Raw genomic sequence first — 18,315 nt, forward strand, 5'->3', positions numbered from 1 at the left:
TTTGAAATACATATATAGAACTTCTTAGCATCCTTTCATTTTTCCTTATGCGGCCCTCTGTGAAAAAGGTTTGGACCCCCCGGTCGAGGGCCGACCCCGTGACTCGATTGGACAACAAGCTTCAGATGAATCAATTTGGAAAGTAAGCCCTAATGAAAGGAAATATATTCCCCCATCGGGGGAGTGCAAGAGTGAAAAAAGAGCCTGTCTGCTCCTCTGGCGTTCCTCCTGCGTTGGACTGGGAATCACTGGGAATCACAGCATCTTCAGAATGTGTCTGCGTACCTCTGGAAGCTTCATTCCATAGACTAGAGGGTTAAGGAAAGGCGGAATAACCACAAACTCCAGGGATAAAATGACGGCCACAAACGGGTTCATCTCTTCCAGGTTGTATCTGCTCAGGGCGATGTCGCAAAACGCTGTGATGCAAAAAATGACAAACGTGACAAGGTGCGACAAGCAGCTCTGAAATGCTTTGCCTTTAAATTCATCCGAGCATCTCCAGCAGGCTTTGACGATGCGCGTGTACGTGTACAGGACGTAGACCAGAGGAACGAAAGCTGTGGTGATGGTGAGGAACATCCCCACGATGTTGTTGACGAGCGTCGGGACGCACGATAACTTCACCACATTCCAGTTGGCGCAAAACACTTTTTGGATCTCGTTGCCGCATAGCGGCAGCGAGGCGGACAAACAAATGCACACGCCGAGGACAAAGGCGGGGAAAAGCCACGCCAGCACAGCCAACCCCATGGCCTTAGCGGTGGTCATCTTTGCGTGGTAGTGCAACGGGTGGCACACGGCCACGTAGCGGTCGTACGCCATGATGCCGAGCGTGGTCATTTCGTTGGCGGCGTACGTATAAATAAAGTAGATCTGGGTGAAACAAGCCTTGCGTGAGATGAAGTGGGTGTCGGACATCAAGTCCAGCAGGAGTCGAGGGAAGAAGCCAGTGGAGCCGTACAAAGCGTTGAAGGATAAGCACGCTATGAATACGTACATGGGCTCGTGGAGGCTCTGCTTCACGCTGATCACCAGGATGATGGCCAGGTTGGCGCAGACGATGAAGCTGTAAAGCAGCAGGCACAAGGCGAAGACCGGGTAGCGGTACGGACCGATGTCCACAAACATGGTCAGGTTGAAGTACAAAAACTGACTTGCGTTTTCCATCCCTTTTTTTTTCTTTTACCTACACTCTGTAATAACATCGGAAAAGAAAGCCGGCCTGTAATCACGCCGCATCTGTGAAAAGGAAAATATTAGTACTACAAGAATACTAGGTATGCGAGGTACTTTGGGGCGGACTTACCGAGCTACAGGAAGAAGCGGTCGTCATGTTCTTACAAGTCGCTGTGGTGATGTGGTGTGTGCTCGCCGCTACGGCTGCACTCGGCTTTAAACACGCACACGCACACTCTGGAGACTTCATCCAATGTCAGCGTCATCATCATCTTCATCTCGCCATCACTTTCAGACTCATTTCCAGAAGTGGGCGGAGCAGTCTAAATATTACTGTTTACCGAGGCCTCCAATTGGCGGCCTAAGCTGAAACTTCATTCATTCATTCATTCATTCATTTTCTACCGCTTTTTCCTCACGAGGGTCGCGGGGGTGCTGGAGCCTATCCCAGCTGTTTTCGGGCGAGAGGCGGGGTACACCCTGGACTGGTTGCCAGCCAATCACAGGGCACATATAGACAAACAACCATTCACACTCACATTCATACCTATGGACAATTTGGAGTGGCCAATTAACCTAGCATGTTTTTGGAATGTGGGAGGAAACCGGAGTACCCGGAGAAAACCCACGCATGCACAGGGAGAACATGCAAACTCCACACAGAGATGGTGGGATTGAACTCGGGTGTCCTAGCTGTGAGGTCTGCGCGTTAACCACTCGACCGCCGTGCCACCCCTAAGCTGAAACTTCTGGCGTAAAAAAACGTTTTTCCCTTAAGTAAAGCACAAGCAGTGGTTAGTGCGCAGGCCTCACATCTAGGAGACCTGAGTTCAATTCCATCTCTGTGTGGAGTTTGCATGTTCTCCCCGTGCATGCGTGGGTTTTCTCCGGGTACTCCGATTTCCTCCCACATTCCAAAAACATGCTAGGTTAATTGGCCACTCCAAATTGTCCATAGGTATGAATGTGAGTGTGAATGGTTGTTTGTCTATATGTGCCCTGTGATTGGCTGGCCACCAGTCCAGGGTGTACCCCGCCTCTCGCCCAAAGTCAGCTGGGATAGGCTCCAGCACCCCAGTAGAAAATCAATGAATGAAAGAATAAAGCACAAGCTTCGTCTTGTTTGGACTGCATCTGCTGTCAATCACTGTGGCCAATATGATTCAGTCATGAGGGGTGGCCAGTTGCCATGTGACGCCCCTGCACAACTTGAAGCCTCTTTGTTCCATTGAAGAAAAAAAGCCCCCCAGATCATGACTCTCTACTGTGCCGTATGGGAAACATCTCAAGTGGGATCTCCTGCTCATGCCAGGAACATCAGGACCGCCAAGGATACATTTTCTTCCACCTTTCAATGCCGCATGTTTGGGGTTCTCCTGCCAATTCCAAACAACATGCAAACTCCACACAGAGATGGCCGAGGGTGGAATTGAATTCGGGTCTCCTAGCTGTGAGGCCTGTGCGCTCACCAGTCGTCTACAGTGCAGCACTCAATCAACAAATCAAAGGCAAAAATTACAAAAATAAGCAAAATTTCCATCAAAAACATGTCATCCTATTCCTATTCCACAATTGCATTTGTAGTAAAAAAAAAAAAAAACATTTCAGTAGGTTGATCTAACATGAACATATTTTTCCAGTTTACCAAATATAGTTGGGTGGAACATATTTATTAGTGGAATTTTTAAACATTATTTATTGTCATAATTCAGAAAAGTCATTATTGAAGAGTTTTTCAGGTGACAAATTTACAAAATAGAATTTACTAATCACTGATCACTAATCCATACAGACACAACATTCAGCATTTTTCTTCATTTAAAGCATTCTTTTCCTTGTGAAATATTTAAAAATATTAGTGCGGACGTTTGTGAGTTTCAGGCCATAAATAATGGGGTTGAGTAAAGGTGGAATCATGAGAAACTGGATGGCCATGAAGTTCCTAACACTCTGAGCCATGGATTCGGTTCCGTATCGTGCGTACATCAGGTCAAAGAGCAAAGCCACTGACACGTTCAGCAAACACAGCAGATGCGGCACACAAGTCTGAGTGAACTTCTTCTTCCCATCTTTGGACCGAAAAGCTAATTTAATCACCTGGACATAGGAAACAATAATGAAAATATCATGTCCGAAGTAAAATAATATAAAAATGAAACCGACAATATTGTTAGTTGTGATGGAATTGCAGGACAGTTTCAGGATGGCCCAGTTCTCGCAGTAGAGTTTGTGGATGTAGGAACCACACAGTTTGAGTCTGGAGGTCATTATCAACACCGTACCCTGACTGAACAGGGGTACAAGTCTGGAGAAGGCCACCAACATCACCACCCTGCATTTAGTCATGATGGAGTGATACTCCAGCGGTCGACATATGGCCACATATCGGTCATAAGCCATCACCGCTAAAATGCTAAAATCTGTTGCCGCGTAGGAATAAATAACAAAAACCTGCAGAAGACAACCAACGTAAGATATCATGTGGTTATTAGACAATAGATCATACAGGAATTTGGGGTAAAAAGCAGCCGTCCCATAAAGACTATTAATGCATAGATTGCACAGGAAAAAGTACATGGGTTTGTGGAGTTTTTTCTCACGAATGATGGTGACAATAAGAACGCCATTGACCAGCAAAATCACGCAGTAGCACAACAAAGTGACAGAGAACAAAACAACTCGGAGCTTCTGCCTCATGTGACTCAGTCCTGTTAAGTCAAAGAAAGGGATGGCGGTTACGTTGGTCATCCTTTACCCATTTCGCATAACACCCTTGGGTGTTCAATGGCTCTACTCCTTGACTCCTTGCTCTCTGTTGGCCTTCTTGATGGATCAAAGGTGAGGATGAAGAAGAGGAAGATATCCCGCTTGTCAAACTGGCCAATTCCTTTTATCCTATCCTGAGCAGCCCAGTGCTCCAATCAGCAGTTAGAGTCATTACATCATCAGGGACACAAGACGCCCTATTCTTCTTTTGAGGCTGTAGCACAAAAATGATTTGGGAATAAACTTAATTCCTTAATAACTAAAATGACTCATAAGTTTCTGGTGTCCTGTCACAAAAGACTACGACTTAAAACTATTTTGTGGAGGTTTTGTCCCACAAACAAAATAAAGCAGCATAAATAAATAGTGCTATACAATGATCAAATTCTTAAACAGTCAAATATATACATAGAAATTAACCCACGGTGACAAAGCAAATTAGCTTAATATCTATGAGTATAGCTCATTTGAAAGAACAAGCTGCTTTACAGTGCTACTAAAGTGAGCATTTCAACCATTTTTTAGTCAAGTTACCTAATAGTTGCAGCATGCAAATCGTTCCCATCTCTGCCGAACAATGGCGCATTCTGCTTTCATCTCATACGCTCATTTTGTGTTCATTTACGGCAGAAGTGTTCAAAAACAGGCGCATCGCACCTCCACATTGGGCACGTAGCTGAGGACATCAGCCAGGTCCAAGTCACCGCCATGCATCACAGACACAGACGGACTGTTGTCTGTACTCTCTGATCCAGTATATGGCGACCTATACTCCAGTCACTAAATACCTCTCCTTTACATCCGCTTTTAGACTGTCCCTCACTTGAAATGGGCCATTACATCACAAGGAGGGCTGTCCGCCAGCACACACACACATCGTGCAGAGATGTGTAGAGAACCAACGGTTCATGAAGTGTATTGTTCCACACGGGGTGGACACTACTAGGGACACTATTAGGGACACTAGATCCCTAATAGAAAATACAGACAGGTCAATATGATATATGATATGAACCAAATGGACACCCGCTGCCCATCAGCCATTAGGCCTTCATATACCACTCCACGGCTGCACGGCGGTCGAGTGGTTAGCGTGCAGACCGCACAGCTAGGATCCCAAGAATCCCAGGATCCTAGGAATCCCATCCTCAGCCATCTCTGTATGGAGTTTGCATGTTCTCCCCGTGCATGCGTGGGTTTTCTCCAGGTACTCCGGTTTCCTCCCACATTCCAAAATCATGCTAGGTTAATTGGCCACTCCAAATTGTCCATAGGTATGAATGTGAGTGTGAATGGTTGTTTGTCTATATGTGCCCTGTGATTGGCTGGCCACCAGTAGGGTGTACCCCGCCTCTTGCCCAAAGACAGCTGGGATAGGCTCCAGCACCCCCCCACGACCCTTGTGAGGATAAGCGGTAGAAAATGAATACCACTCCACTTCCTTGTTCCCCTGTCAGTTCATCCTGCCTGCACATTGCAAGCTTCGTTTTTGATCCTGACCTTTTGTCTCTACTTTGTACTCATATTTTTGCTGCCTACTGTCTGTAAGTAATTGAGCCACTTTGTAAATCCTTATTTGCTAGTTTGAACTTTTAGCTTCCCAGTGACGTTCTGTCACTGGCGACTGTTGTTCCTCCTCTGCGCCCTGTGTTTATTAATTAATACATTTTACCATATTTGCCTTGTCTCTGTTCTGGGGTGCTCAACACCTGGCATGAGTGCCAGGCAGCATAACACATCCTGCATAAACAATACAGGGAAAACAACATTGGCTCTCAACACATAAGAGTGAGGCTCAGTATCCAGCATTGCAAGATATGCAAAGTACATTTCGGCACCCAAGCCTGTCAGTGCCCAGATCGCATGCTGCCTACTGCGGCAACTGCATGGCTGTTGTCCCTAAAGAAAGTCCCTTCTAAAGATGCACAAGAAAGTTTGTAAACACTTTGCTGAAGACAAGCCGACTAAGGACATAGAATAATCAATGTTGTAACTAGTGTTTAGTTAATTGCAATCAATAAAGACTGTTGGAAAAATATCTGACTATGATCAGAAACGTTTAGGTAAGACTCAGGGAGAGAGGAAAAATGACCTGGATACACAATCTGAATATAACAACAACAACAAAAATACAAGATATATAGTGACAATTAAGGTTCAAAGTTTAAGTGTTCAAGGTAGTACCTGATTGAACAGCCATTCAGTGGGCGCTATTTAAAAGAACATACAAAGTATGCAATGTGTGAGATTCACAAAGGTTCCTTTCAGCTGATAACTAGTCCATCGAGTCTTGGTGAGAGAACCTCGTGAGAGAGGTAGTGACCAAAAAAGGGAAACAATTGGGGAAGTTCAGGTTGTCTGCAGTGCAGTCAACCTCCTACCAGCCTTGAAGGAGCAGGTGGGTCGTCAGTTCATTCACATGGATTCCAAGCCGGTCCTGGTTCGAGGCCTCCTTTGTTTAGCTCGCCATCATTTTCCTGTACCAAAAACTGGCCTGTATAAACACAGGGCCACATCAATTAACCAGATCAACACAGGATCTAAAATGAATATATCTGCAATATGTCTGCTCCTGCATATGCTCCTGTGCAATACTATGTGTATACTTTGGATATCTTGTATATAGCTTGTATATAGCTTGTATATAAATTGTCTTTTTTTACTCTACTTTTGTATACTTTTTTTTTTACTTGACTACTGCACTGAAAGGAGAAACTCTCCAATCTCGTTGTACATCTTGTATAATGACAATAAAGGCCATTCCATTCCAATCTGTGTGCACACAATACTCAATATACTAATTGCACAGAGTATCTAGAATATAACAATATATTTAAATCTATGACATAATATTGTACAATATTATTATCCCATAATTCTCATTTGCTGTTCATGCTAACCAGCCCACACAATGAGGCTGGGTGGCTAAGCTAAGTAAAGCCAATTTTAGCAACACTTATCCGTTCCGTTCAATATATAATACATGAAATGCTCCTAGGTAGTGCTCCCAGTCGCTGCAGTGGTATTGGTTGCCTATAACGTATTTAAATGCAGCAGTGTTAAAACATATTGTTGCTTTGAAATACATTTGCGAGCCTACCTGTGCAGCAAGTGTGTCTTCCTGTTAGCTATTTATTGGTTATTGTGTGTCATGTGATCAAGTGGTGATATCCTGATTGGGTTCACAGAATCACATTAGTCAACCCACATGATTCAAATCACCTGTTGCTGAATGTTGTATATTAAAACATTTTATTTGTACTTCATATATATATATTTATATGCATTTATAATTATATGAAAGGGTATTATTAAATAAAAATATATAGTATACAAATATATAGTATACATATACATATATAAGTATATATATATATATATAAATTTTACAATGTTACAATGTGGGCGGCACAACGGTCTAGTGGCTAGCGCGCAGACCTCACAGCTAGGAGACCAGCTGTATGGAGTTTGCATGTTTTCCCCGTGCATGCGTGGGTTTTCTCCGGGTACTCTGGTTTCCTCCCACATTCCAAAAACATGCTAGGTTAATTGGCGACTTCAAATTGTCCATAGGTATGAATGTGAGTGTGAATGGTTGTTTGTCTATATGTGCCCTGTGATTGGCTGGCGACCAGTTCAGGGTGTACCCCGCCTCTCGCAGCTGAGGCAGCTGGGATAGGCTCCAGCACCCCCGCGACCCTCGTGAAGAAAAAGCGGTAGAAAATGAATGAATGAATATACAATGTTCTGTGGTATGATGGTACCAATATACGTATATATGTACTTGGTGGCAATTGTGTGCGGCAGCAACCAAGTGAGCAGTACAAAATGCGTCTTGCCTGCAGTCAAGCATGGTGGTGGTAGTGTGATGGTTTGGGGCTGCAAGTGTGCTGCTGGCACTGAAGAGCTCCACTTCACTGAGGGAAACATGAATCCGAACATGTACTGTGACATATCGAAGCTGACATTGATGCCTTCACTTCAAAAGCTGTGATGCCATTGAAATTTGCGAGCGTAAACGGTAGTAACCACACTAAAAACCCAAGTAAATATTGTTGACTGGTTTCTGTGCTAAACAGGGACATTGAAATGAGGACTCGTTACAGCTGAGACAACTGTTGTGACATTTTGAACATTTTCACTTCGGTGTGCAGGCTACTCGCTTTTGTTGCCAGTGCTTTAGACATTTGTGGGGACAGCAAATACGTCTTATACGGCACTTAGCAATGCAAATGACATGTCTTGTTTCCAGTGTCAGCCATCATTCCCCATAGGAACGAGGCTTTCCTGTTTTTCTGGACAAAGTTGTCTGTTGTCACCATGATGTGTGGAGGGACTTTGGACACATGTTTGTATATGTGCTCCACAAGGGGACATGTGCTCCCAGGGCCATACACTGACAGTTGATTGGTGTCATGGGGATAATGGACAAATGACCCTAAGGTTTAATCATCATGTTTACATCATCATCATGTGTGCATGTCTGTACCTCTGTGGCATAGCATCACAACAGAAGGGAATTACATCAGCTAATTGTCTATCAAATCAACACTGCCTCAAAAAAACATGCCTCATTGTGGTATGTTTTGGTCTGAATGTCTCAGATCAAAACATGCTTTCATTAAAGGGTGCATGTGCCAAATAAATACAATAGCTAATAAACAGAAAAGACATTAGTCTGTAAAATACTTATCGCACTATGTATTTTGTAGTAAATGTAGTTTACCAGTATATAATAAGTTTTTAATTGTACTTGCTTTCTAAATACGTAGATGCTGAGTTAATGTTTTGTTTTTGCCACCCTCACAAGGCTCTACTCATATACAGAATGGACTATATGCGTGGAATCATATCATGTTTCTTATTGCAAATTGCGTATGTATAATCCAAAGTCCTTCTACTCATGAGCTGCACACTGGACTGGTCGCCTGCTCCATGTTTTTGGAATGCGGGGGGGAAGTGGATCTTGGACCTCCTGAATATGAGACAGAAGTACTAACTAATATACAACCATGCGGTGTAAATCTGCCCTGGTCAACATCAAAATTGCCAGAAGTTGAGGTTTCCATCCCAACAGTTAAAAACATAGGCTTGAGAAAAATAGGCATGAACAAAATGTTCTTGCTATTTAATTGCCTTATGTCAGGGGTCTCAAACACGCGGCCTAGTTTGAGGCCCACGCCTTGATATGAAAGTTTAATGTTAGTGTGGCCTGCGCAAGTTTGATATGGATGCTGTATGGTATCATGTACCCAGAAAAAATTATTACGTTTGATTAATGTTCATGTTAAAGGTTAAATAACTGTTAATAGTTATCCTCCCTATCCGTGTGGAAGTGGTAAGTTTTTGGCTTTTTAAGTTTAAAGGAAATAACTTGGAGGCTACCGTTTAGGTCGCTAGCTCTCTAGTTTGCGAGTTAGCATGTGTCTCAAGACCCTGCAGTTGCGCAATATGTTGTAAATAATAAGAGTATAAATGTGACTATAGTCGTGTTTTGTCATGTCTACAGGGCTCTAATAATGCTTTGTTAATTTTAATCTGAAAAAAAAATTTGTCTACCCACCAACTATATGTGGTTTCTTAATTCTTAATTATTTGCCGTTTTATTATTATTATATTTATTTAATACTGGTTGATTTATTTTATTTATTCTTGATCTTATTTTGTGTAGAAAAAAAAATTAAGATATTTGAGAACAGTGGAATGTTTTATCAGAGCTTTTCTTGTAGAAAATCGGAACCAAAGCAAAGTTTGTTCATTTTTCTGTTTTTAATAAATGTGTTTTTTTCTTTTTTGGAAAACCTGATGTGGCCCAGCCTCGCCCAGACCTAGCTTCAGTGGCCCCCAGGTAAATTGAGTTTGAGACCCCTGCCTTATGTGTTGCTGAGTGAAAACATACATAAGGCACAACTACAGTACACATGGCACTGTTAGCAGGTTGTCAAAGTTGTCTGGACTGACAAAGAATTACTTTGATGAGTCACTTTCGAATATAAGAAAAAAAATACCAGGATAATGTTGACTAGGATTCATGCCAGGTGAAATATTCAGATATGTTGGGCTTTTCGGCAGCAATACACAACTGCTCACCTCAAGTCAACTATTCAACATGTGAAACAGAAAGACGTAATAACTGATTATGAATATACTGTACATTCACCAGCCATAATGTCAAAATTTGCTTATGACCCCCAGCGACTGGCAAAGAAACATGCAGATAAACCTGTGAAACTCAGTTTTATACATTACGAAACAATTACAAACATACTGTATAGAGCACCGTTCTTAGAAAACATACAGTTACAAACCATCAGGTATCCTCAAAGCATCTACCTGTTAGAAAATGTTGAGTGAAGTCACTTGACAGTGCCCTCTTCTGGATTCAAAGCTGCAGCACTTTCCCCCACTGCAGACAGACCCGTCACATCACTTTCTATTTACATTATCATAAAAAAATCATTAAGGAAAACAAATTATAGTGGTAGATCAGTTTTGTAGTAATTTGTTCCAAAAAGGTAAAAAAAAACCCAAATCCATCCAAGTTTGATATGGATGCTGTATGGTATCATGTACCCAGAAAAAATTATTACGTTAATGTTCATGTTAAAGGTTAAATAACTGTTAATAGTTATCCTCCCTATCCGTGTGGAAGTGGTAAGTTTTGGGCTTGAAGGCTACCGTTTAGGTCGCTAGCTCTCTAGTTTGCGAGTTAGCATGTGTCTCAAGACCCTGCAGTTGCGCAATATGTTGTAAATAAAAAGAGTATAAATGTGACTATACTCGTGTTTTGTCATGTCTACAGGGCTCTAATAATTTAATAATTTAATTTTAATCTGAAAAAAATAATTTGTCTACCCACCAACTATATGTGGTTTCTTAAGTTTTTATTATTTGCCGTTTTATTACTATTATATTTATTTATTACTGATTGATTGATTTTCTTTATTCTTGATTTGTTTATTTATTTTCATCTTATTTTGTGCAGAAAAAAAAGATTAAAAAAAAAAGATATTTGAGAACAGTGGAATGTTTTATCAGAGCTTTTCTTGTAGAAGATCGGAACCAAAGCAGTGAAAAAGTTTGGATATTTTTCTGTTTTTAATAAATGTGTTTTTTTTTGGGGGGGGAACCTGATGCGGCCCAGCCTTGCCCAGACCCTAGCTCGTTTAAGACCCCCGGACTAAAAGAACTTCAGTTCCCATGAAGTGCAGATTCAGGAAGTCGTGAATTGGTGTTGTGAAGTGGATGCTAATGTCACATTTTGATGTATGCAGCAACCATGTTTTGATCTGACAAACCTTAAGTCATGTGTTGAAATACCACAGCTTCTGCTTCGACTAAATGGGCCATGGCAGCTGTTGAACAAAGAAAAATAATTCCCACTTTCCTCAGTTTAAGGTCAGTGTTCATGACTTCTGGTTCCATTCTTATCTCACAGACCGCACTCAGTTCATACAGCTTAAGTCTTTCTCCTCCCGCCCCTCCCCAGTCACCACAGGTGTGCCCCAGGGCTCTGTCCTGGAGCCCCTTCTCTTCATAACCTACCTTCTCCCCCTCAGCCATATCTTCCGCAAATTTAACATTCACTTCCACTGCTTCGTGGATGACACCCAGCTCTACCTTTCTTCCAAACCTAACTCCACACTCCCACCCCCCTCCCTCACCTCCTGTCTCTCTGAAATAAAATCATGGTTCACCTCCAACTTTCTGAAACTTAACAGCAATAAAACTGAATTCTTACTCTTTGGCACCAAATCCACCTTATCTAAAGTTCACTCCTTCTCTCTCTCTCTCCATTGACAGCTCCTTAGTCTCCCCCTCCCCTCAGGTCAAGAGTCTGGGTGTCATCCTTGACAGCACACTATCTTTTCAATCCCACATTAATAACGTCACCAGGTCAGCTTACTTCCATCTGCGCTCCATTAATCGTCTCCTGCATGGCAGAGTTCCAAGACGACAACCCCCGGCTGAATAAAAATAATTTTTGCCAGAAGACCTTTTGGAAAATACTATGCGGTCTGATGAGGCAAAAGTTTAACTTTTTGGAAGGTGTGTGTCCCATTAAAAGTCATTTTCCATGGCTTCTCCAAACTCCTCCCATGTCCGAGTTTTTGCCTCAGTGACTGCCAAAGCCGCGGACCGCTTGGCCTGCTGGTACCTTTTAGCTGCCTCTGAAAACGCATGAGCCAAAAAGGCCCAATAGGACTCCTTCTTCAGCTTGATGGGATCCCTCACCAAAGGTGTCCACCAAGGGATTCTGGGATTACCGCCATGACCTTTACGCCACAGCTCCGATCAGCCGCCTCAACAATGGAGGCACAGAACATGGCCCATTCAGACTCCATGTTCCCCGCCTCCTTCGGAACATTGTCAAAGCTCGTTCGGAGGTTGGAGTTGAAACTTCTTCTGACAGGGGACTCTGCCAGTCGCTCCCATCAGACCCTCACAATACGTTTGGGCCTGCCAGGTCTGACCGGCATCCTCCTCCACCATCGGAGCAAACTCACCACCATTTGGTGATTGGTTGATACCTCCGCCCCTCTCTTCACCTGAGTGTCCATTACATATGGCCGCAAGTCCGATGACTCGACCACAAGGTCAATCGTCGAACTGCGGCCCTGGGTGTCCTGGTGCCAAGTGCACATGTGGACACCCTTGTGTTATCTTGTTCATGAGTGAGGGAAGGATGGAACGCAAGATCGACAGGCGATTGGTGTGGCGTCTGCAGTGATGCGGTCTCTACATCGGTCCCGTTGTGGTGAAGAGAGAGCTAAGCCAAAAGGCAAAGCTCTCAATTTACCAGTCTATCTACGTTCCTACCCTCACTTATGGTCATGAGTTTTGGGTAGTGACCGAAAGGACAAGATTGCGGGTACAGGCAGCCGAAAGGAGTTTTCTCCGCAGGGTGGCTGGGCTCTCCCTTAGAGATAAGATGAGAAGCACTGTCACCGGGAGAGACTCGGAATAGAACCGCTGCTCATCCACATTGAGAGGAGCCAAATGAGGTAGCTTGGGCATCTGGTTAGGATGCCCCCTGGACGCATCCCCGGGGAGGTGTTCAGGCCACGTCCACCCGGTATAAGACCTCAGGGAAGTCCCAGGCCAGTTGGGAGACGTAGTCTCTTCAATGTGTCCTAAGACTTCCCCGCCTCGAGATCCGCCGGGAGGAGCTGGACGAAGTGGCCAAAGAGAGGGAAGTCTGGGCCTCCCTGCTTAGGCTGCTGCCCCCACGACCAGACCTCGGATAAGCGGTAGAAAATGGATGGATGGATGGATGGATGGAAGGATGGACATCATACCCACAGTAAAATATGGTAATGGTAATGGTTTTATTTCATTTGAACATGCATCAGATTACAATTGAGTGCATCACATAATCAGTTCACAGTTCCACATGTCCAAAAGGAGTAGGAAGAAGCAAAGCTTATTAAATCCTACCCCTCCATCTGGTACTTTTACAATCAGTAACTGTTACATTTGTTCACTTCCTACTTTCCATAATACAGTTTAAGGGGTCTTTTTCGTTTTTTTTTTAATAATGTACCTCGTACCAAAGTACGAGGTGATATGACCATCCAATGACATAATGGGTACCATAGTAAGTGTCAATATAGTGATATATATAGCACATCATGACTGGTTCAAGACTCTTCATCCTTGTATTTAGCAAACATCAACTGCTTGTATTGTTTCTTGAATTGGCTCATTGTTGTGCATTGTTTGAGGTCCTTACTCAATCCATTCCATAGTTTGATTCCACATACTGAAATGCTATGGCTTTTTAACGTAGTCCTAGCATATAAGTGTTTCAAGTTTACTTCTTCCCTGAGATCATATTTCTCCTCTCTTGTAGAGAAGTATTGGATGACATTTTTAGGTAATTGGTTGTTTTTAGCCTTATACATTATTTTAACTGTTTGAAAATTAACTATATCAGCAAGTTTAAGTATTTGGGATTTTAGAAATAAGGAGTTAGCATGTTCTCTGTAGGCGGCATTATGAATTATCCTTACTGACCTTTTTTGCAGTACATTTAGCGAGTGAAGATTGCTTTTATAGTTATTACAGCATATTTCCACACAATAAGTAAGATATGGTAGAACCAGAGAACAATAAAGAGTGTGGAGTGATTTCTGATTGAGAACAAGTTTTGCTTTGTTTAATACTGAAATATTTCTGGCCACCTTATGTTGTATATTTGTAATATGAGGTTTCCAGCTCATATTTTCATCTATTGTGATCCCCAGAAATTTATTTTCGTTCACCCTTTCAATGTCCACACCGTCTATTTGTATTTGCTGGTGCGTGTCCTTTCTGCTGTTACCAAACAGCATGATTTTAGTTTTACTTAGGTTCAAGGACAATCCCAGTATTGACCCCTGGGGAACTCCGCACGTAATATATGAACTTGCAGATGTGTATTCTCCTAGCTGTACGTATTGCTTCCTATCGGCTAAATAGCTTTTGACCCAGTTCAGAACTAATTCTGTTATTCTGTACCTTTATAATTTAGTTATTAGGATGTCATGATTGATTGTATCAAAGGGTTTTGTCAGATCCATGAATACTACGGCTGCACACTTCCTATGGTATATAGCGTTAGTGATTTCCTCCGTAATTTTAATCAGTGGCATGGAGGTAGAAATATTAGCTCTGTATCCATACTGACTTTCTGATCGTAATTCGTTCGCATTAATAAATTTATCCAGCCTGTTGTTGAATAGCTTCTCAATAATTTTGGAGAATTGTGGTAGTAAGCCATGGCGGTGGTGGTAGTGTGATGGTCTCAGGCTGTATTGCTGTTTCAGAATCTGGAAGATTTGCTGTGATAAATAGCACCATGCTGTCTACCAAAAAATACTGGAGGAGAATGTCCGGCCATCTATTTGTGACCTCAAGCTGAAACAAACTTGAGTTCTGCAGCAGGACAATGATCCAAAACACACAAGTCAACCTCCAAATGGATGAAGAAAAACAAACTGAAGATTGGAGTGGCCTAGTCAAAGTCATGATCTGAATCGTCTTGAGATGCTTTGGTACACTTTCAAAAGGCGATTCATGCTGGAAACGGTTCTGCAAAGATGAGTGGGCCTCCACATCGCTCTAAGAGACTCATTGCAAGTTATCGCAAACGCTTGTTTGCAGTAGTTGATTCTAAGGGTGGCCCAACCAGTTATTAGATTGGGGGGCAATCACTTTTTCACACAGGGCCATGTAGGTTCTATTTTTTCTTCCTTAATCATAAAAAGTTGACTTTAAAAACTGCATTTTGTGTTCAGTTGTGTTGTCCGTCCATCCATGCATCCTTCTTATATGCCACTTGTCCTTACCACAATCATGAGTATGCTGGAATCTATCCTAGCTGACGTTGGGGCGAGAGGCGGGGTACACACTGGACTGGTCACCAGTCAATGACACCAGTCAACGACAGGGCGAATTTTACATTTGTTGATCTGAAACATTTGAGTGTGACAAACAAAAGAAAAAAACTAATCATGAAGGGGGCAAACACTTTTTCACACCACTGTATATGTAAACATTTGGCGGGCTTTCATTCATGTGCGCACAATAGTCCGGAATTTACAGTAGGTATATAGCAATATTTATGCAAATGTACACAAAAAAGGATACAAAGAAAAGTCTTAAGAGTTATAAATATTTGACTTGTAATAGGTTTGCCAAGGCTGTGGTATGGCCCCGCCCTGCTGGTCCTTACAACTATATAAGTTCAGCTGTGGCTGACTGGCGGGGGGAGATGCAGGAGCCAACAGGAGCTCTACCCTATCCTGTGAGGTCTTCTATCATACGCCTTTTTTTCATAGCATCCTCTACACCAGTAGAGGAGTTATTGGAGGTGCGGGATTATCTATAGTTAATCTTATCTATAATTAAGCTTATCTATAATTTTACAAAATAATCACAATGGAACTGATGTCTGCCTTCTAATCCAGGTTTCATTCCATGTTGTTGTACCTCTCAGATGTCAATGTACCTCTTCTGTCTCGTGCCTTGCATTATTTTGTCAGTGTGAATCGTGAATAACACTGATGCTCAGCTCTTATTCTTAACAATCCGCCAAAATAAGGAATGGGAAACTCGAGTGAGATTTCATTCTTTGTGCTGGCCACCTACAATAACGTGGGACATTTAAGGTACTTCTACTTCATTGTTCTGCTGCTATGGTACTGTTCAATATGTGTGGCCAACACTGTTCTCATTGTGGTCATATTTGCGGACAGAAGGCTGCATGAGCCGATGTACATGTTGCTTTGCAATCTGCTGGTGAATGAAATTAGTGGCAGCACATCTCTGTATCCCCTCATGCTTTCACAGATGTTCTCAGACGTCCACGAAGTGCCAGCTTCGTTGTGTTTTCTGCAGATGAGCTACATCTACACATCCGCTTCTGTGGAGTTCTGCAGTTTAGCAGCCATGGCTTATGACCGATACGTCTCCATCTGTAGCCCTCTGCGTTACACTGTCATTATGAACACGGGAAAAGTGTCTGTCATCGTTCCACTTGTCTGGTTGTATTCATTTGCTTTATTCCTGTTCCAGCTCATATTTGTTGTTAATTTGAAATATTGCGACAATGTTATCAACAAGTTGTTTTGTGACCCACAATTATTAGCTGCACTGGCATGTTCTGTTTCAGTCCTCAGCAGTATAACTGAACTTTTTTTTGCAATTCTGGCCTTTGTCATCCCATTTGCCCTCATTGTGGTATCCTACATACGGATCCTAGTGGTGTGTTTCAATACCTCCAAAGAGAACAAGCAGAAAGCAATCACTACCTGTACCCCTCAGATTGTTTCCGTGTCAAACCTGTTTGTCGGCTGCACTCTGACCGTTTTTGAGGCCAAGATTGAGGCGAGCCATTTACCTGATCAAGTGCGGGTTTTCTTTTCAGTCTATCTGCTTGTTTGCCAGCCAATAATCACCCCCTTTATGTATGGCTTAAACCTGCCCAAGGTAAGACAGGCATGCAAAAGATTTCTGTGGAGCAAAAAGGTATTTTTCTTGCAAGAATCTCTTTAATACAGCTCAAACTTACTGTTGTATTTGTAGTTGCATAACTGATTACTTCTGCGGAAGTTGTTTTTGTGACTGTGATGTTGTGCAGGTCTACCTGAAGAGTTGAATAGAATTTCCCCATATCACCATCACCTAACAACATCAGACGAATGACAATACAACATGATGTCGTTGCAAATGCAAATAAAACACTTTGTTACAGGAAGCGATGCGCATGATTGTCAGACGACCAACTAAGCAGACAATGAAATATCCACTCATCAACCTTTTCGAAAGCTACATGAAAGAAACCAAATTTGTTAATAAAAGGTTTGTTTTGACTGATGCCATTACATTATGTTTGTCATTGTGGCTGTAGTTTCTGGTGGTGTAAAAAGTTGTGTTTCTGTTTGGTTCGTGCGGTTTGTTACATTAAGGGACACCATTAAGTGCAAAAAGGAGTTAATCCTACCGCCTTTTCCATATCTATGCTAAATCAAGAAAAAGATTTTGTGACTCTGATAAAGTAAAATATACAAATAAGCGCTCATTATGATGCAGTGTAATCTACACCAACTACTATAATAATGTATTATAGATTTATAGACTGGCTTGAAACCTAGTAACCTAAATGTATTATATGGTGTGCCATTAAAGACCTCACTGTGGGTTTGAGTTCCCGTCATGTTTAGCAATGAGCAGGTTCTTTGAAATCAACCCTGACAATTAATACAGGTAAGGGCCAGAAAATTAGAATATTTTCATAAACTTGATTTATTTCAGTCATTGTGTTCAAAAGGTATAACTTTTACATTATATTTAATCATTGCACACAGACTGATGCATTTCAAATGTTTATTATTTTTGGGTGCCATGTCATCTGCTGGTGTCGGTCCACTCTGTTTCCTGAGATCCAAGGTCAACGCAGCCGTCTACCAGCAAGTTTTAGAGCACTTCATGCTTCCTGCTGCTGACCTGCTTATGGAGATGGGGGTTTTACGTTCCAACAGGACTTGGCGCCTGCACACAGCGCCAAATCTACCAGTGCCTGGTTTAAGGACCATGATATTTCTGTTCTCAATTGGCCAGCCAACTCGCCTGACCTTAGCCCCATCGAAAATCTGTGGGGTATTGTTAAGAGGAAGATGCAGAATGCCAGACCCAAAAATGCAGAAGAGCTGAAGGCCACTATCAAAGCAACCTGGGCTCTCATAACACCTGAGCAGTGCCAGAAACTGATCAACTCCATGCCACGCCGCATTAATGCAGTCATTGAGGCAAAAGGAGCTCCAACCAAGTATTGAGTACTGTACATTCTCATATTTTTCACGTTCATACTTTTCAGTTGGCCAACAT

The 18,315-nt window shown here is 42.4% G+C and overlaps 3 protein-coding genes across 3 annotated transcripts; 1 reads left to right on the forward strand and 2 right to left on the reverse strand.

The window, feature by feature from the left end:
• Positions 1 to 161: 161 nt before the first annotated feature.
• Positions 162 to 1,170, reverse strand: LOC131135798 (olfactory receptor 10A3-like). Its single transcript, XM_058082088.2, has one exon. It carries the CDS (start codon positions 1,168 to 1,170, stop codon positions 256 to 258), a length of 915 nt encoding a protein of 304 aa, XP_057938071.2. The 3' UTR covers positions 162 to 255.
• Positions 1,171 to 2,843: 1,673 nt separating this feature from the next.
• LOC131135638 (olfactory receptor 1D2-like) lies at positions 2,844 to 10,191 on the reverse strand. Its single transcript, XM_058081770.2, has 2 exons — positions 10,169 to 10,191; positions 2,844 to 3,928 (listed from the first exon to the last, which is right to left on the reverse strand). The coding sequence occupies exons 1-2, from the start codon at positions 10,189 to 10,191 to the stop codon at positions 2,998 to 3,000; spliced, it is 954 nt and encodes a 317-aa protein (XP_057937753.2). The 3' UTR covers positions 2,844 to 2,997.
• A 5,841-nt stretch (positions 10,192 to 16,032) lies between these two features.
• LOC144901558 (olfactory receptor 2A12-like) lies at positions 16,033 to 16,983 on the forward strand. Its single transcript, XM_078795384.1, has one exon. It carries the CDS (start codon positions 16,033 to 16,035, stop codon positions 16,981 to 16,983), a length of 951 nt encoding a protein of 316 aa, XP_078651510.1.
• Positions 16,984 to 18,315: the final 1,332 nt, after the last annotated feature.

The sequence above is a fragment of the Doryrhamphus excisus genome, linkage group LG12, assembly GCF_037039965.1.
Source record: "Doryrhamphus excisus strain RoL-2023G ecotype Guam linkage group LG12, RoL_Dexc_Guam_v1.1, whole genome shotgun sequence".
Taxonomy (NCBI): domain Eukaryota; kingdom Metazoa; phylum Chordata; class Actinopteri; order Syngnathiformes; family Syngnathidae; genus Doryrhamphus; species Doryrhamphus excisus.

Bases quoted from the DNA above. Each gene is read 5' to 3' on its own strand.
- LOC131135638 (XM_058081770.2), bottom strand. From the start codon at position 10,191: ATGTATAAAACTGAGTTTCACAG. The intron at 3,929-10,168 runs GTTTATCTGCAT...AAATGGGTAAAG, and splicing joins TATAAAACTGAGTTTCACAG to GATGACCAACGTAACCGCCA.
- LOC144901558 (XM_078795384.1), top strand. From the start codon at position 16,033: ATGGGAAACTCGAGTGAGATTTCATTCTTTGTGCTGGCCACCTACAAT.
- LOC131135798 (XM_058082088.2), bottom strand. From the start codon at position 1,170: ATGGAAAACGCAAGTCAGTTTTTGTACTTCAACCTGACCATGTTTGTG.